The 17547-nt window shown below is 44.5% G+C and overlaps 6 protein-coding genes across 6 annotated transcripts; 4 read left to right on the top strand and 2 right to left on the bottom strand.

The window, feature by feature from the left end:
* Positions 1-265: 265 nt before the first annotated feature.
* Positions 266-1473, bottom strand: DFL_009920 (uncharacterized protein; the record flags this gene model as incomplete). The annotated part of the gene is made up of 5 exons (XM_067639877.1): positions 266-811; positions 896-958; positions 1010-1116; positions 1197-1252; positions 1388-1473. 5 exons carry the CDS (start codon positions 1471-1473, stop codon positions 266-268), a joined length of 858 nt encoding a protein of 285 aa, XP_067487621.1.
* A 413-nt stretch (positions 1474-1886) lies between these two features.
* Positions 1887-3638, top strand: DFL_009919 (uncharacterized protein; the record flags this gene model as incomplete). Its single annotated transcript, XM_067639875.1, has 5 exons — positions 1887-2120; positions 2397-2914; positions 2982-3107; positions 3159-3391; positions 3451-3638. 5 exons carry the CDS (start codon positions 1887-1889, stop codon positions 3636-3638), a joined length of 1299 nt encoding a protein of 432 aa, XP_067487620.1.
* Positions 3639-6598: 2960 nt separating this feature from the next.
* DFL_009918 (uncharacterized protein) lies at positions 6599-8323 on the bottom strand (the record flags this gene model as incomplete). The annotated part of the gene is made up of 3 exons (XM_067639874.1): positions 6599-7033; positions 7091-7334; positions 7389-8323. 3 exons carry the CDS (start codon positions 8321-8323, stop codon positions 6599-6601), a joined length of 1614 nt encoding a protein of 537 aa, XP_067487619.1.
* Positions 8324-8934: 611 nt separating this feature from the next.
* Positions 8935-9606, top strand: DFL_009917 (uncharacterized protein; the record flags this gene model as incomplete). The annotated part of the gene is made up of 2 exons (XM_067639873.1): positions 8935-9393; positions 9487-9606. 2 exons carry the CDS (start codon positions 8935-8937, stop codon positions 9604-9606), a joined length of 579 nt encoding a protein of 192 aa, XP_067487618.1.
* A 66-nt stretch (positions 9607-9672) lies between these two features.
* On the top strand, positions 9673-10011 carry DFL_009916 (uncharacterized protein; the record flags this gene model as incomplete). The annotated part of the gene is made up of 1 exon (XM_067639872.1): positions 9673-10011. The coding sequence occupies one exon, from the start codon at positions 9673-9675 to the stop codon at positions 10009-10011; it is 339 nt and encodes a 112-aa protein (XP_067487617.1).
* A 2252-nt stretch (positions 10012-12263) lies between these two features.
* On the top strand, positions 12264-13088 carry DFL_009915 (uncharacterized protein; the record flags this gene model as incomplete). The annotated part of the gene is made up of 1 exon (XM_067639871.1): positions 12264-13088. The coding sequence occupies one exon, from the start codon at positions 12264-12266 to the stop codon at positions 13086-13088; it is 825 nt and encodes a 274-aa protein (XP_067487616.1).
* Positions 13089-17547: the final 4459 nt, after the last annotated feature.

Below are 17547 nucleotides of genomic sequence, written 5' to 3'. Positions count from 1 at the left end.
GCATAAGTTTACTGTCCTTGGCACGGACCGCAAGTTCTTTGATTTTATTCGAGATAGTTTCAAGACCCTTTGCGTAGACGGTCTTTACGATTGGGGTGATGAGGCCTACGGGTGTAGCTACGGCGACTAATACGTCAACTAAAGCGTATTGACGGATTACACCTTCAGATTCAACTTATAAGGCGTTTACGTTGGGATGTTTCTTAAGGGCTACGGCGACAGCCTTAATGATTAAATCGTTAACTAAAAGTTTATATTCCCCGGATTAAGCGGAAGCGTTCAAGGTGACGCGGAGTTTTAGGAACTTGGAGATGGAGATGTCGGAGCCGATGTAGAAGTATGGGGAGGTCTGCATGGAAGATTGCAGGCGGGTTGCGATGGATTTACGCATGCCGGTCAGGGGGATGTCGGTGTCTGTTAGGCCTGTTGCCCCGGAGATCGCAGCGGATGCGGTGGAGCTTGTGCCGGTGTATTTCTCCACGTCGGTTTTGACGATTCGGCCGTTGGGACCGGTGCCCTTGACGGATTTGAGGGGGACGCCTTTTTCTAGGGCTAGGACTTTGGCGGCGGGGGAGGCCATGAATTCGAGACCTTCGAGGCGTTCGAGAGAGGTTTGGAGCCGGGAGCCGGTGGAGGTTGATTCTTCGGCTGCTGGAGGGGTAGGTTCAGAGGGAGGTGGTGGTTTGGAGGATTCTGAAGATGAGGAGGGTTTAGAGTCTGATTGGAAGGAGGCTTTGCCACCAGCGTCGTCTATTGTGAAGTTTTCGAAGGCGGAGACGTCGGCTGCGTCGTCGACCATGACTGCGATTGGCTATATAAATATCTTGTTAGCTGGACCATTCTAATTATATAAAAAAAGGTAGTAGTAGGGAAATTGGGGGGATGGGGGACGTACAGTGCCGACGTTGACATCCTTCTCGCCGGTCTGTAGGAGGATTTTGGCAAGAACGCCATCTTCCTAGTACTCGGAGTCCATTTGAGCCTTGTCGGTTTCGATCTCGACGAGGACATCGCCAGGCGAGACTTTGTCACCGGCTTGCTTTTGCCAGCCGCCGATGTTGCCGGCTGTCATGGTGGGGGAGAGGGCGGGCATGTTGACGAGGGTGTGGCGAAATACTGCATTATATATATTTATTTATCGTTAGAGAAGAGGTATAGTATAGTTATAGAGTTAGTTGGTGGAGGATGAAGCGTACGGGACGCCTTATCGGCGTAGTATCTGGAGAAAGTAGGGAAGGCGGCTTTTGGGATGCTAGTGAATTGAGTTAGCGTGGTATTACGTACGGGTCCCATATGAGCCAATTGAACAGATAAATCGAAGTATAGGTGCTGGAAAGAAGAAGAATGACTGGGAAAATAATGATAGAAGCAATTGAGAGGAAAGTACCTTCGTAGACATGTTGTGCTGTTGACCCTTCCGACGGCTCTGGACGCCAGCAGCGCTGTCCGGGAGGAAAATACCGCAGCGACCATAGCTGGGGACTATGCGGTGGGAGGTGAGAAGTGAAGTGGAGTGAAGTCCAAGTGAGTGCGGTGAGACGGTGATGGTGGTGATGGTGGTGGTGATGATGTTGGAGATGAGGGAGGAGGAGTGGAGCACGGCCAGTTGCCCACAGTGGATCGAATATTGACGTGGATTCGTTGGGTCATATGTACACATCCTTGTGGGCTCCTTATTGATCCGCTGGAAATTTTGTCCTAACTAGTAGATTTGTCAGCACGTATGACAGGGGTGTTGTGTTAGTCTTTAGCAACCAGCCACCCGCTTTTCAGTCGTGATCAAAAAGATCCCCCCCCCGCTCTTCATTTTCTTTCCTTTCCCTCTTGTTATGGGCGTCGACGTCTCTTTGACAATAGCTAATTCACACACCTGAACAACTTTTGACATGACATCTCGACAAACCTCGCCTCCAAATATCACACCCGAAGATGTGGTTCCCGACTACTTCGTTCAAAACAAAAACAATTCCAATTGGCGCGAAGCCGACTTTAAGAAGCAACATCCGCACCATGACTTCAAGTCCGAACTGGACAAACTTTCCAAACGCGAACTTAATGGCGATCCTTCGTTAAAGAAAATAATACGACATGCTCGGCGTATCCAGTCGTCCAAACCGAACGCAAGTTGTTCCCTTCTTTTCTTCTCCACATCGTGGCCGTGTTCTTTTGTGCCAGTGGCGTCACGCTGCTTGTATTTCAACGACATTCAGTGTCCACCGTGGTTTCAACCACCATTGGTCCCAACCTCGTTTTGTTTCAACAACATTATTTGATGGTTCAAGGTTCTCCTTACCAACAACGGTCATCAACATCCGATTGTTTTTGCACACATGCGCACATATGAACAGGCTGCGTCTTGTTTTGCACTTTGGACTTACTGGTGATGATGGACATAGGCTAACGTTGTCAATAACATATACAATCCCAACTCGGTGAAAATTATCAACAATCCCAACGAGAATATTCCAAGAAAGCGAAAACGCGCCGATGCGCCGAATACGGACGAGGAGGATTTCGCTGATTCTGAAGATGATCACGTCTCTGTAACTCATCAGAGTACACCTTCTGCGATCAACCAAGATATCCATTCATCTGGGCCCGCCTCCGATACCTTGTTGCAAACGAATCTGTCCAACTGCATCTTTCTGGACGGCCCACAGGCTCCCGGCCTCCTCGATGCCACTGCGCTCGAGTTACTGAACAAAAAGTTTCCCAAGCTTCCCGCAGCATCGCCATACTTTTACGCCGCTCTCGAAGCCTGCAAACCTATGATTGACGATCCTCGGTACTGGCCTAACCCGCCTCAGTTAAAGAAACCCGACGATGTGTTGGATGAAACTGGTGATTGGTCTAAGGAAGATGAGCTCGAACAATCTAAAATATGGCATTACGTCGTTACTGCCGTTTCCTACTTGTATGTTATTTTATTCTACCCTTTCTCCCCCTCAAACGATCTCCATGCTGACAACCTTGACTAACAGTGTGAATAACTACAAAACTATACGTTTGCGTGCACCCACTCATGGAGAAGGGTGGGCGGACGTGAATATTTGGGCGCTGCTTTGGGATCACGCTTTCATAAAATCAGATACACTGACCATAGACCGGTACGTAATCAGTTCTTGTGGTTCTCAGTGTTTGCCGCTAATCTCGTACAGGAAGGAATTGAGTCCAAACGTTCATATTGCCATCAAGCATGATGGTATTTTACGATCAGCAAAGACAAGTTGCAATCGCAGTCTTGGGTTTATAGAGGTCAAACCAGATCGCAATACAAATCAGAATACTAAAGGTGCCCTTACCGATCGGCTTAAGGTCATCGAAACAATCGTTGCTACACTCAAAGCTCACAACACACCGGGTATAATCATTGGAGGAATCATATGCAATGGTAAGTAAAGTCCCTGACCTATGTTCTCTGCTTTCGGTTCTGACATGCGGTGTCTCTAGGGATGACATTCAACATCCTTCGAGGTGCCGATTTGGGAAATGGCCAATATGCTTTTAAAGAAAGCTCATTGGATGTTTCGCTGGAAACCATACTGTATGTGGTTCTTAGCTGTTGGCGGATGAAGCTCGCACTTGAGGCTTCTTATTCAGCTATCGTTGCAACACTGCCACAAAACGTCTTCGAATAACTTAAACACCTGTGTTGTCACATCTGCTTGTTTCTTTAATGTTCTTTTGTTGGTCTCGACGTCGCTGTAGTTCTTATTATACGGAGGTGTGCACCAAAAGAATTTACCGCCAAGAAATCAAAATAAACCATAGATTTCTTAGCCAGCACAACAAAACTTCAAATCCTTCTACAAAATTGAGAAAAAATATAAGAAATATAAAAAAATATTCATTAAAATCCTTGCATTTTGTTGTTTTGCAAGCGTATTAGCTTGTTTTATCGAAGACGTTGATTATCGACGATACTTTGGATAGGGAAAGCAGTTGATTGGCTGTTAGTTACTCGCCAAGGCGATATGTCTTGGCAAAGGTATATCTTGTGTAGTAAATTCTTTTGGTGCACACCTCCGTATATCAATCATCTTTCTGCTTTCATGACGATGAGTCTGTGTTTGGGTCCCTGCTCTTGAAGTCCAAGTCCCAAACATTCCGCACAGTAATGGGGGTCAGTGGTAAGGCACGCGAACTTCGAAAAACTCACAATTTGAACACGGATAAGGGTAAACTCAATACGATAAGCTCCAGCAGTTTCTCACACTGTACAAATTTCAGTAAGCATTCATCCTTTCTACTTACAGAATTGTCTTACTCACTTAACAGATTGGTTTCGGGGAACTATACAATTCATAACCCATTCCGTCCTCATCCTCCAGGGTTTGAAGGGATAAGCTCTCCGCGCTCTCGGGGGTTTGAAGGATGAATTGATGGTCACCTCGTTTAAGGACTTCACTGATCAAGTTGACATGGACTGTCTTTTCGGTTTGAGGATGTACAGTTTTGTACCACATTGATTCGAACAAAGCCGATTTCCCATACAAATCGACCAATATCACCACCAAATATCTCGCCGAAATTCAATCTAAAAAATTCGAATAAAATCAATCAAAGTCAATTTACATATTTCTCAAACATATATTTTCCCTAGATTTTTATGTCAGAAATTCAAGCAATTAATTTAAGTTAAAGTTTTTGAAGTGAAATTTTGTGTGCGTTGTCATACAAAATTTCAAAAACAAATATTCAAGGACAAATAAATATTTGAATTTTTGACATAAAAATCTAGGAAAGTGTTACAATAGTTGGCGGGAACTACGAGATCGCAATCCACTAACTAAGTGTACGGGTAGAGAATAGAACGAAGAAGGTTTATAGTTAGAGAATCGTATTGATTTGTAACGTATGAGTGAGTTAACAGCTAAAGAATAGAATATATAAGCAATTCTTCCGCTCGTTTATATACAAAGGAAAGTAATGATCGATTATTAATTAATTAGTAATCATTTAGTGATCGTTTAGTAATCGTTTAGTGATCGTTCCGTGATCGATTAGTGATTTGTAAGGCTACGATGTCTATCGAAGCCTGTCGAGGGTGCTCGAAGCGTGATGCGATGTATCTTAGGTGGTAAAGTCAACTTGGTACTCAGACTGATACTTAGATTATCCAGTGCCGATTCGAGTCGTCACTGGAGGGTGGCTATATATACACATTCTATATACATGAGGAAGGACGTTCGGAGGACGTCCTTCCGAGATCACACCACAGTGGTCTTATCCATCCGGCTCGAGGCCTGCCGAAGGCAGCCGTGGTCTGTCGTGTGTTGTCGTGTGGTATTTCGGATATCATGCTTTTATGACACCACTTTGGACGAACATCACGGTTTCCTGACACCACACTCCGTAGGCCTAGGACGACTGTCTCCTGACACCACCTCCGTAGGTCTAGGGCGAACGTCTAGGAGAGCGTCTCCTGACATCTAGTTATTAAATTAATTCATCTGAACTTTTTTTGGTTAATTAAAGTAATTTCTTCGTGGCAGTCCCCTTAACTTAATCGTTTAATATAATTAGGTTATCTTTATAAAAAGATTCTTTTAATTTTTAAAAAATATTGTCTTTAGATTTTTAAATTTCTTATTAATCTCTCCATTCTCTCAGCCATTAGATTTAGTACTCGAGTCTTTAGTTAATTCACTTCCGAGTCGACTCTAGTATTATATTTATTTCTTATTTATTTTTAAGTCTTTTTCGAACTTTGCGTTTTTGCGAAGTTATTTAGACACTGGCACTTTCTCTAGTACAAATATATAAAAGATGTTATACATAGTTACTACAATTATAATAAAAAAGTAGTACTAGCTTATAAATAACTTCGTTAATAACTTTCGAAATTAAGAACAGTCTAAACTTCTAATAAAAAAATTTCAAGTTAAAACGTTTGAATTTTTTCTAGGTAGATTTATAAGTTAGTGTTAGCAGCTATGGTTCTGGCGTACTTAGAAGAAATGGTAGCCGGAAAAAATACAACAAAAACAACCTAACGACAGGGGGTGATCAAACTTGAACGGTGATCAAACGGTGATCAAATGGTGATCAATCACTGAACGATCACTGATCGATCAGTGATCGATCATTACTTTCTTTTGTATATAAACGAGCGGAAGAACCGCCTATTTGTATTCTCTCAACGTCGAATTTAATGCTCAATCATACACCCCCCAATATGCCTCCCAGCAAGTAAAAAGCCAATAAAGAATTTTCTGGGGAGAAGAGAAGAGAAGACCCGTTCAGGCCTAGAATCTGTCATGACTACAGGCAAGAAGAGAATTGAAACTCTAGTAAGCTATAAAAAACAGAGTGTAAAGAAAATATAATGGTCGTGGTCGTAAATCCGATATCCAATCATATTTTATGGCGCTATTCGTTTGAAAGAAAACAAAAAAAGGAATAAAACCGCGGATTTCGTCTTGCAGGCCCTGTTCGCAGTATTTATTATGACAAAAGAAACTCCTCATAGTCACATAAATGAAAAAAGCATACCGTTATAAACGTGAAGGAATTCAGATTAGAGAGCTAGGCAAAAGGTACCACTAACTTGCAGCTCCTCCACTTGGGACCCATGCAATTAAACCAGAGATATTAACTATCTCTTCTTTACCTCGTAGCTCCATCCTTCTATTCCACCTGTTGACCCAACAGGGATATCTAACTGGAGGGTCTCGAGCCCCTTTGCATCTGCTAAGAACGGATGACTGCTCATCCCGCCTGCATTCGCTCGTTTCTCTGGATTTAATTCGAGCATCGGCATCAAAAAGTCGGAAATTTCATTCGCGTCTTTCTTACTAAAGTGGTATTTCTCTCGAAGAACATCCGAAAGGGCCCAGTAGCGGAGCCGGTGAATATTCCGAAGCTTTCCCTTTCTGTTAAAAATTTCGATAGACCATTTTCCAGCCATGCATAGGTGCCGTGGGAAATTACCACATAGCTCTATTATTTGCGCGATATGGTCGTCGTCCTTACCATATTTTGTGCCTTGCTGAGGATCGAAAAGGTAGTCCCCAGTTATCAATTCAAACACCTAGCCAGATATTAGCTGAGCTACTCAGCCCAACCACGTCACATCAAAGAAACCTACCATGCATGCCATACTCCAAGTATCTGTGCTGGCACCCCATTTCGCGCCCAGGATAACCTCGGGCGAGCGGTATTGCCGAGTCTGGATATCATTGGTGAAATGGTGATTTATCCAGCAGGCGTTCCCAAGATCCGCGATCTTCACCTTGATCATATCGTTCGGGAAGGGCGTTTCTTGGGTATGTTCAGATTCGTCGGCGGCTATTTCGAGATTTATTCCGGAGATCGCACCTGGGAGTAATTCGCTGTCGATCCCGTTAGCATATTCTCACTAAGAAATGTAGCCATTTGATATGTACGCAGTCTTCTCCCTCGCATTATTTGCAGATTCTGGATCTAGATGAGTCGAGCTATCCGACGGGTCCATAAACGTGCATAACGAGCTATGGCTATGCGTTTTCGATTTCGGGACAAATAACGGGTTAGCGCCAAATGTCGTCGCTACTGGTAATGGCAGTGGCTGACTGCCAGTTATCAGAGTTCGCCTCCGTCTTCTATTCGAAGGCTGTTCTGGTTCCGACTTGTCCCCGTTAACTTCAGCCGTATCGCTCTCCATAAGTCGCACAATCGACTCCACATCTCCAATCTCGATAAGCACATTTTCTGGTTTTAAGTCTGTATGGATGATACCGCATTCTCGATGTAGGTAATTGAGGCCTAAAAGTACCTGTTTTGTGATTTGCTTGGTAATCTGTATTGGAATACCTCTATGATTCCACTTTTTGATCAGACCTAAAAGGTTCTCTCCAAGCACCTCGAATACCATGCACACGTGAGTCCCGTTGGGGCCCTTGTGCTCGAAGGAGTCTAGCAGCAAGATTACGAACTGCCGTCCAGGGTGGTCCGGCTTCGCGGTAACGATCTTCTGAAGCAACTTGATTTCGTCCAACGCTGTTTTCGTGTAGTGTGCAGCACTACGCACCACCTTCAGGGCGGCATGTCGGCCAGTTTCGTTGTCCCTCGAGAGCCAGACGGTGGAGAAATGGCCCCAGCCCAACTTCCGTATGACCGTATACTTTCCATCCTTGAATTGCTCACCGACTTTCACCGGATGATAGCCTCCCTTGCAGTAGTCTTCGGAATCCTCCTCGTCAACTGTGTCCTCATTTTCCTCCTCCGAGTCGTCGGATTGTTGCCTGGCTTGAGATACCGGGATCGCAGCCGTGGTAGTATACGCCTTTTGGAGCGGGTGAGCGTCAGAAGGCCCAGCAAGTGTCCTTTTTTTATTTCTCATAATGCCAGCGTATGTGATGTCTTGAGGGGGGGAGGACCCCTAAGATCGACGAGTTTTCACACTGGCTGCTAGAAGCGCTTAGATCGACAGCCGGCTTCAGTCGATATGTTAGCTACCAGCAAAGATTCATTTTGTACTGCTTGCAAGTCTACAGCTTACCCAAGTCAGAACGGCTCAGTCGATATAGAATAAAATTTGGCAAAGATATGGAGGAATATCGAATGGGATGATACAGCTCGCTCAGACTCTGGCAACAACAAAAAATAGGCTACAAAAGAGGGACGAATCGTTAGAACGCCACGTCTTAGTATTTATCGTGACGGTTTTGCAACGGAAATCCAGTCCCAAGGCTCAGTGGCCTCTTACAAGAATAGTACAATTTATTCGATGACACGGCGAAATATGAAATGTATCCAAATAAGCGATTCCCTGAAAAGAATATGTTTATATTAGCCTAGTATGTTGTGCAAATAGGGTAGATAGTTATTTGGTGGTGTGTACCCAGTATAGATAGGTGTTAGCATGATGCCCTGCTAAATAGCTGAGGTTCAACAATAAATTGTTGAGAATTGCGGAGGTAGGATTGGGGTTGAATTCTATCCTCACTACGAATGGGAATATTGTTGGCCTGGAGATTCAGTCCATGCTATACTAAGAGATTCCTACCGGCCTTACGGTTAGTCCCGCAGGTTATACTAGCGAAAAGAAACAAAGGAGGGTTCCTGGTGAGTCAGACAGCTTGGATTTTGCCATCCCACTTTAGTAGCTTCCCCGGCCTCGGTATATTCCCGGGCAGCTCGAGGTCATCGGCGTCTCGATACAGCAGAAATAGTAAGAGGCCAAGAGCTTCTGATGCTACGGAGGGAAATTCGCACTGGTCGGAGAAGATAAGCACAAGTGCTCGTTCGATCCGGCGACAGCTATTTGCCAGCCTGAAGACCACCATCCGTTTCGCCAACGTCACCTTTCTGCCTAATCCGATATTCTCGCCACCAGCACACGTCCTAGATGTGGTGCTCAAATTCTCTGAGGGGAGTTTACATTCTAGTTTTGTGCTGTTGGTCCTGAAGGTCCGTACCCGTTTGCTTTTAAGTTATTGGACGAATCCAACTGAGGGCTTTTCATCAAACGTCGGCGACGCCTACTGATAACAGATTTTACAGGAGCGAATAAGCCCCGTCACCAAATTCGAATACTTCCCAGAGTCGGTGTTCAAGGAGGTTGACATCACTGAATTCACAAGCGGGGAGGATGTGCTCGATACGCAGCAAATACATTTATGAAGAGCAACGACGAGCACACCTGGTATTCTATAGTCGCTGTTGTACTGCTATGGCTTTAGCTTGTAGATGAAGGAAGCCGACAAGGACATCTCTGAGATAGTCGCGGAGCTCAAAGATTTCCAAGGCCTGCTGAACCAAGTCCACGCGGCTCTCCCAAAGGACGATCGGGCCGAGAATGCCGAGCTCAAGGGAGTATGTACAGCCCTGGAGACCAGCAACAGTCCTATTGAAGATATCTCGGAAAACCTACCCCCACTTATGAAGAATGGTCTCAAAAGTCCACTAAAGTGGCCATTTGAAGGGGAGATTATCCAGGAAAAGTCGGAGACTTCAAAAGCAAAAGGCCACGTTCCAGTTATACTTTTCCGTCCGGCAGTCAGAACTCCTCAACCAGCAATCCAATAGCATTGCAAAGGTGCAGGACCATGCTGACCAAGCTCGACGAACCAAACCAATTCGTTGGTTTGTCCATATAAATAGTGTCGTTCTTTGTAAGGATTGATATGTGAAATTCAAAGCTGCCAATGAAATTTGAAGTAGTGGAAGTGGAAAATACACTCGTTGGATAGTGAGCAAACTTCCAGATGCCGATGCTGACATATGGCTCGCCGTTCTAGGGTGTTATTATTCGCGGCATAAATTGAAACGTATCAATATCGATCAATGGATCAATTGCGTTTGTTGGAGTAGTTAGAAAAGAATCAGTAGAAAGTTGCTTCTGTGACCGCCGTCGGATCGATACTCTGTATGCGCAAGCTTGATCTCTCAGCATTGCCTGGGAGCAGCTAGACTTGCGGCTATCTTGGCCGAGTTCGGCTTCGTGAAATCGGAGAACGGCTCATTAGCTGCACTATCATTTGGGATTACCTTCTTAGTTTGTCCAATGAAGAGACGGACACGCGAGTTCCAAACCGTTGGCGCAGTGTAACATCTGGTAAGAATTTCCTCTCACCGCCTCCCATACTCGCGACGTATGTAACTCATAGTCGTTGTGATCTTGTATTCTATACCAGGATGGTTTTCCAGTGGGAAGTATCACGGGAGAAACCATTCCCGCCGCGAAAGGTGAGAATCGATTCATAATCTCTTATTTTTAGCTTAGAGTTTCAATCTGCTTTAGATGCTTACAAACTGTTTCACCAAAGGTAGGCGCCCCACTATCGGGGGATGTGAGGATAGCCGAGACGTAAAGGAGCGCTTGCATTAATTCCGAGTTCTAGTAAGCGGGTTCCGATCGCCAATGCAACTGGGCGTCTGACTAACGTTACCTGTCTTTCCTGCCCTGGATATTACTAAGATATATGAGCTAATTTTACCTGAAACATGTATTTTGAAGAGCCAGATCCGCTGGGGAAACGTTCGAGAAAATTTAACAGCCCGATATATGGGAAATAACCTGCTCTCGGCCGGCCTAATCTCTCGCTTCTTTGTAGGACAAGGGTGCCGGTAATTTGGTGGACAAGCGGAGAAGGAAACTTTTTCAATAGAGTGTGATGATTACATCTTTAGTTAGCAAGTTGAGGGCCACCGCTTATTATTCTGCTGGCAGCTAATTCTCCTAGGGCTCTGGAGCTGAGTACGTGTATTAAATACGTGAGTTTCTAGATATATGAAACAACCATGCTGAAGCTCGAGAGTGATAAATTCCATATCTCAGACAAACCTTACATCAGGCCATGATAGGGCTGTACGCGATGTGAAATTAAGTATAGATCCTTCAACCTTTACCAATTGCAAAGTCTGAGATCTATGTTCCGAACCTAAACTTAGACAAGCGAGTCACTTTTTGTAATAGTTCGAAACGGCATTCTCGAACTATAGAACACAGACGCCATACATGCATCCTGATATAATATTACGGCCCGACGATGTGACATGATTGCAGTGCGCAGTGCACGGACAGTTGGTATTTTCGGTTGGTTTTGAGCTTTCCCCAACATTCCAAATAGGGGAATAGTCTTGATCTGGCTAGCGGCTCGGAAGGAAGCGTTGACGGCAACTGGAGATTTCCACACGTAATGTAAACGTTCAATCTAGCCTGATTGGTCAAATCAAAAATCCCGTTTAAGGTTGCATTTATACCTGTTTCGTGATAAACGGTGTGACATATTGGGGAAGGATCAAGGACTAATCCTATCAACCTATTTTGCTGGGCGAGCATAGCTAGATCTAACATAATACATCGCGATTGCTAATTATAGCTATCGCTTCTCACGGGTCAATGCAATCTATATGCACGAAATACTCCGATCTCATTGCAGCTTGATCCCGCCTCAACATTCCCTCCGTAGAGTTAGACCTGTAAATAGATCTCCGCGAAACGGAAAAGCAGAGTCGGTGGAGATTTCCGCAAGGTTATTAGGCCGAAAACTCTGAAAATGGATTTTGACGCGTAGAAACTAAGAGCATTGTCAATTGATATCCCAAAGCATCCTATGAATAATGTCAAGGCGGACTCAAAGAGCTCAAGGTATAAATCGATGCCGATATCCAATCCTGATCCCTCTCTTCTCCATCACTCACAGCATCCATCATCAATTCTAGGTTGAATAGCTCTACAGCATCGTATCCAAGCACTCTTGTATTCGCAAATTTATTTTCGTTATCCAATAGCGGTTATCGAATCGATCCCACCAACTAGAATCCAACTATTCAATATGCTTCGCAAAGTCGTCGTCGTTACCGCCTCTTTGGGCGCCATTTCCGGCGTGGCTGCTGCCCCCCTCGCAGCCCCCGAGCCGGTTGCGCAGCCCAATGCAATTGTTGGGTACAATGCGGCCCCGCCCCCTCATACACCAACTTACTGGCAACCAAAACAGCACCGTGGCGGGTCGCGCGGCCGGGGACGCTCTCGATCCCGCTCCCGCGGACGGTCCCCAGGCCGTCATGGACCACACAAGGGATACCAGGTCAAGGGCTACAATCCCAAGCCATATTCACCTCATCGCTCTAAGTCACGAGGCCACCGTTCTAAGTCGCGCTCCAAGTCTCGTTCTAAGTCTCGTTCTAAGTCTCGTTCTAAGTCGCGCCACGGCTCCAAGTCTCCAGCTCCATACAAGCCCTATGGGGTCAAGGGCTACAAGTCCAAGCTAGCTGTGCGCGATGGATTGTATGGAACCCAGAAACGCCACGGCTCCAAATCTCGTTCTCGCTCCCGCCATGGCTCCAAATCCCGTTCTCGTTCGCGCGGTCGTTCTGAGTCTCGCTCTCGCTCCCGTCATGGATCCAAGTCTCGCTCTCGTTCTCGCCACGGCCATAAGGCACCAGCTCCATACTCCCCACCCGGGTACAAGCCATACCAAATCAAGGGATACAATCCCAAGCCATATTCACCTCACCGCTCTAAGTCTCGAGGCCACCGCTCTAAGTCTCGTTCTCGTTCTCGTTCTCGTTCAGGGTCCCGCCACCGCTCCAAGTCACCTCACAATCACCAAAAATTGCCCTACGGGTGGCCACCATCAAAGGGCTACCAATCATATTAAATCGATGGCAATGCGAACGAAATGCGGGCCCAGTAGCCAAAGGCGCACCCCCGGAATAGTGCAGGCCAAAGTCAGTTACTAACCGGTCCCGAGTGATAGATCGCACGCTGTGAAACTGGATAAAGATGTACAATTGGCGAAAGTGGGGGAACCAAAAAAAAAAAAAAAAAAAAAAAAAAAAAAGCCAAAATTCAAAATTAACAGGGAAAGGGAATTTCAAAAGACACGCTCATTAATTTTTACCCATTCTACTTTTCAATACTCTCCTTAATGTAATTACTAGTATCAGGATCTAAAGCATAGCTCAATCCCTTTTAACCTTAACTTCTACTATCATGCGAGAAAACTCGGTCGTACGATATGATGTAGTTTTATTTGAAAATATGAATCGTATTGACTTTTTATTCTTTTTTTACGAATAATGTGAAACTCATACGCCCCTGATGGTTGACAATTAAGAATGGACCAACCGTAATAGCGGAGCACCGAACAAAATGACTCCCAATATACCATAGGTAGCTACCGTACCAAACTACGTAGTTCTACGGATTTTAAAGCAAAGATATGGTACCATTCTTAGTAATACAATGGATATCCCAGTAACAAATTCATATACAATCCTCGAAGGGAAACACCCTAACGGCGCAAATAAATTAAACAAATCTCTAGATCTACTCGAACTTCAAAACAGCGGAATACCTCGAAAGGCAAATTTTTTTTTCTGGCCTTGGAAGCCTCGGCGTAAATTTAAGCTTGATTCTTATAACAGGGAAATCTTACTAATGAAGCAGATACTCCTGGATATCTGCAATAAATTTTCGAAAAGGGGGGGATAACGATGCGAATCGGATCTCCCGGGCAATACGCGCAATTTTTCCCCCTAGTTACATTCTAGTCTATGTGAATGAAAACTGTGGCCAATTCCATGCCTTAATTACAATTAGGTTCGATTGTTCAAAAATTAGTAGTTACGACAGAGAATAAGACTGCTTAAATTTACTTTGCCTCCGTTCTGCCCCCTGTCACTCCCTCTGGTCACTCCCACCAAACCCCATATACCTATTGTGGTGAAGGTGGTATAGGAGTGGTGGACTTGACTTGTTGTATTTTTTATTGTTCAACACAGCTTGGCGACGGCGCACCCATTCGTTTTGTCTATAAATTGTAATCTGCTATGCTGGGTCCTGTCGGGGGACATCTTACTTACATACGACATATACATACACACATACAGACGAACATTCACCAGTTTACAGTATTCTATGTTTTATCCACAAGCGCGAGCTCTTGTTATTTAGGCCTTTCTTCCAATAGACACTTGTGTTCCCTCAGGCTTATAGGTGGGCCTACCGCCCACCGCTCTATACCGTCCATTTACCTATGCATAGCTGGTGGGCCAGCTAGATAGCTGGTAGTCTCCTAGAGACCATATCACTACCTCACACTATATCGCCACCCGGCACCGGATTTCTGCTTAAAATATCTTATTCTCAGGCGAGAGCCGGGGCCTGAGGTAATATACTGAATTGACAGACTCCAAAAAAAAGAGCAAAGGAGGGAAAGGAAGTGATATCTAGCATCATTCGTTATGCGCACCGATATAGCCCCAGTGTGGGGTTAAGGTAGACGTTGTTTGGATTAGATAAGATGAGATAATCCGGCTCTTGTTTCACCAAAATCAAGGGAGTGGCAGAGCTAGAGCAAGAGCTAGAGGCCCCTAACTCGCCTTCAGGATGAGGATATGTTAACCCTAGTTCAAAGTTATTAATGTCTGTAATAGGGTTCTCACTCACTGTTCCAGGCCGAGGATGTAGTTCACCGCATGGGCATAGGCCTTTTTCGAAAAACAACCTGTTGATTCCGCGATGGAGTAGGATATAGTTGGCGTAATGATGCTAGAGATGAGTAGGATAAATGCTGCTGTTTTTATTTCTAGGAATTTCTTGTCTCTATTTTATTTGGCAGATATTTGCCTGAATTGCAATTCTTTTGCTCAAGGAATATGTTTCTATAAAGGCCTCGTACGCATGCATAGCTTTGAGGTTTCGTTGAACCCCTCGAGTGTCAGCGGGTCGAACTTCAGGACATGGGCTAGCTCTGCATATAGAACCTCAGACTTCCCTATTTGAAATTCAACATATCAGTAACCTGCTAAGATATAGGGATTGCATTAATACTCGTGGTAAAGCCCACCCATATCTTCAGGTATATTCAACTCAACCATGTAATCAAAATGATTTTCACGCAAAGGATGCGCAATGTTGTAATTAAGTCCCTGATGGCGTTGTCAGACTAGGTGGCGGACTAAATTTGAGTGTAAATATCTCAAGTTGGTTATTGGAGAGCATCTGTTGAGGCTGACGTAAGAGAGAAAGAAATATGTCGAAGAAGCAAAAGAAGTAAATCGATTTATGTTCAGGATATTTCCAATGCTTACTTAATCATTTATCCCGCTTTCAAAGCCTTTGGTGCTAGAGGATAATTTAGGGGTTCGAAGTTCTTCATTAAAGTATATGCCTACACAATACCATATATATTTGTATGGACACTCGGAGTATTTTGCATATATCGAGAACGGCTAGATTTTAAATTGTTGGAAGTCATTCTTTTAGCACATCACGTGTTCGATCGATTATGTAACTAGTCCACTCTTGGCAGTTATCTGGCCTACTTCATCGTCAGCAGGCTTCGGTGACCCTTAAGATTGAGTTTTAATCCAAGAGAGAACTCTCGGTTTCTAACATAAATCATGACAGCTGTGTTGAATAAAATGTAACATCGACAACACAAGCCTCCATTGTCCAGTAAATCAGTCGCATGGCCAAAGATACCCTTAAGTATACAATAGTTTGTTTCATATAAGCTTCCTTTATATAAACATCATGTCCAATATAGCCAAATTATTAAACGCCTAACACTGCCGTACCAGCGCTACTGCGAACACTACAAAAAAGTCCCCCTCCAATCACGAATTCGGCCGAACTTGTTCACAAGCTAACTACTTTTTGAGACATACAGTACTACCATGGTCTTTGCGAATTCATTGGTGTATATTGCGGTGAGGTACCAGGTGGTGTAGAAAGGGAGGGGGGTGTGATGAATGGGGTTGAACGCCTATATACCGAAAAATCCTGAATTCTGATACCTCATCAATTTCCAACATCCTCTAGATAGATACCCAGTCTTCCAATAAAACCTCAGTAAGAACTGCATTTTTTAACGAAGATCAGAAGGCTATCCAAAAGTTTTATAAGCCTGGCTACTTCATGGTTTGCTCAGACATGTTCAGCGTCACAAAAAAATCGCGATGACTATCTTTCTAATTGGGAAAACACCAGAGAGGATAAAGCCGAGTGTTTCCATATATTAATACCACGTTTAATCTGCGGAGGCTCTAGTGGCCGCCAGCCTATTAATTAACGTCTCTTTCGGAAGCGGACTTAGTGAGCGCGCATAGATCTTGAGCCTTGAAAGCCCACGCAACTATAAATTATGTAACATTGTTTGGCTGTGGCTCCAGCTGAAGGCTTTTATCTCTAGCGGTTTGTTAAAATATATCTGGAGTGCTGTTAGCTGTCCTGATATAATCTAATCTCGCAGACTTGACGGCGTAATATTAACCTAGCATTACTATTTTCATCGAGCACGAGGAGATCTCCTATGAAGTGTCCGGAATCCGTTATCCGCCATTCCAGTATCCCGCCCCACAAATGCCACTCCAAAACCCTGCCAGATTCTCTCTTAAACCGAACGTTAATGAAGATATGGATGACTATTTACGACTTATTGGATGACTTTTCTCTCTTGAAGGAAGGTCAGAAATCATTTTCATCAGCTCATGGGAAGCGATTGCACTGATGAAAGCTTTCAGGGAATCCTCAGTCTCAACATATCTTACTGATCTCTGTCAGTCTCATCACCAACACAATTGGTCCCCAGCGAACAACAGCCTGTCTTGTTGTGACATCATCTCCCTTCGCGTACTTCTGCAACCTTGTGGGCGATTCTGCTGCAGGTGGATGGATACCAAAATGGAAGGCACCTGAAGTAATTGACGCTAGGTTGGTCTTACATATGTCTTGTGTCAAGTGCTCCGTTACCAGGAACTTGAACTTGGTGTCAGGAAGCGGGCTTGACTTCACAACACGTGGTTTGCACCATCTCCAAGACAAGTGCCTATTTGGCTTCCATCATCTGTGGAAGCGAGCACCAGAGCCACAATTTAACAACATGCACGTCCTCCCCACCATCACTACTAGAGTCGCACAAATAAGTTATCTTTTGGATCGTCATCCTTTTTTGTTAGTCCTTATTTTGGCTTCTGTTGTTATTAAGCTGTTGTTATTGAGCCGCTGCCTGTTTCAGCCCTCAATGTTACCCGCAGTGCCGCAATAACAATGCTCACAACTGTGAAAATTCACAGTAACTTCACAAACCCGCCTCGAGATCGAAAGATACT

The sequence above is a fragment of the Arthrobotrys flagrans genome, assembly GCF_004000055.1.
Source record: "Arthrobotrys flagrans strain CBS H-5679 chromosome Unknown unitig_1, whole genome shotgun sequence".
Taxonomy (NCBI): Eukaryota; Fungi; Ascomycota; class Orbiliomycetes; order Orbiliales; family Orbiliaceae; genus Arthrobotrys; species Arthrobotrys flagrans.
The sequence above is the reverse complement of the archived record's forward strand: the minus strand, read 5'-3'. Positions and strand labels throughout refer to the sequence as shown.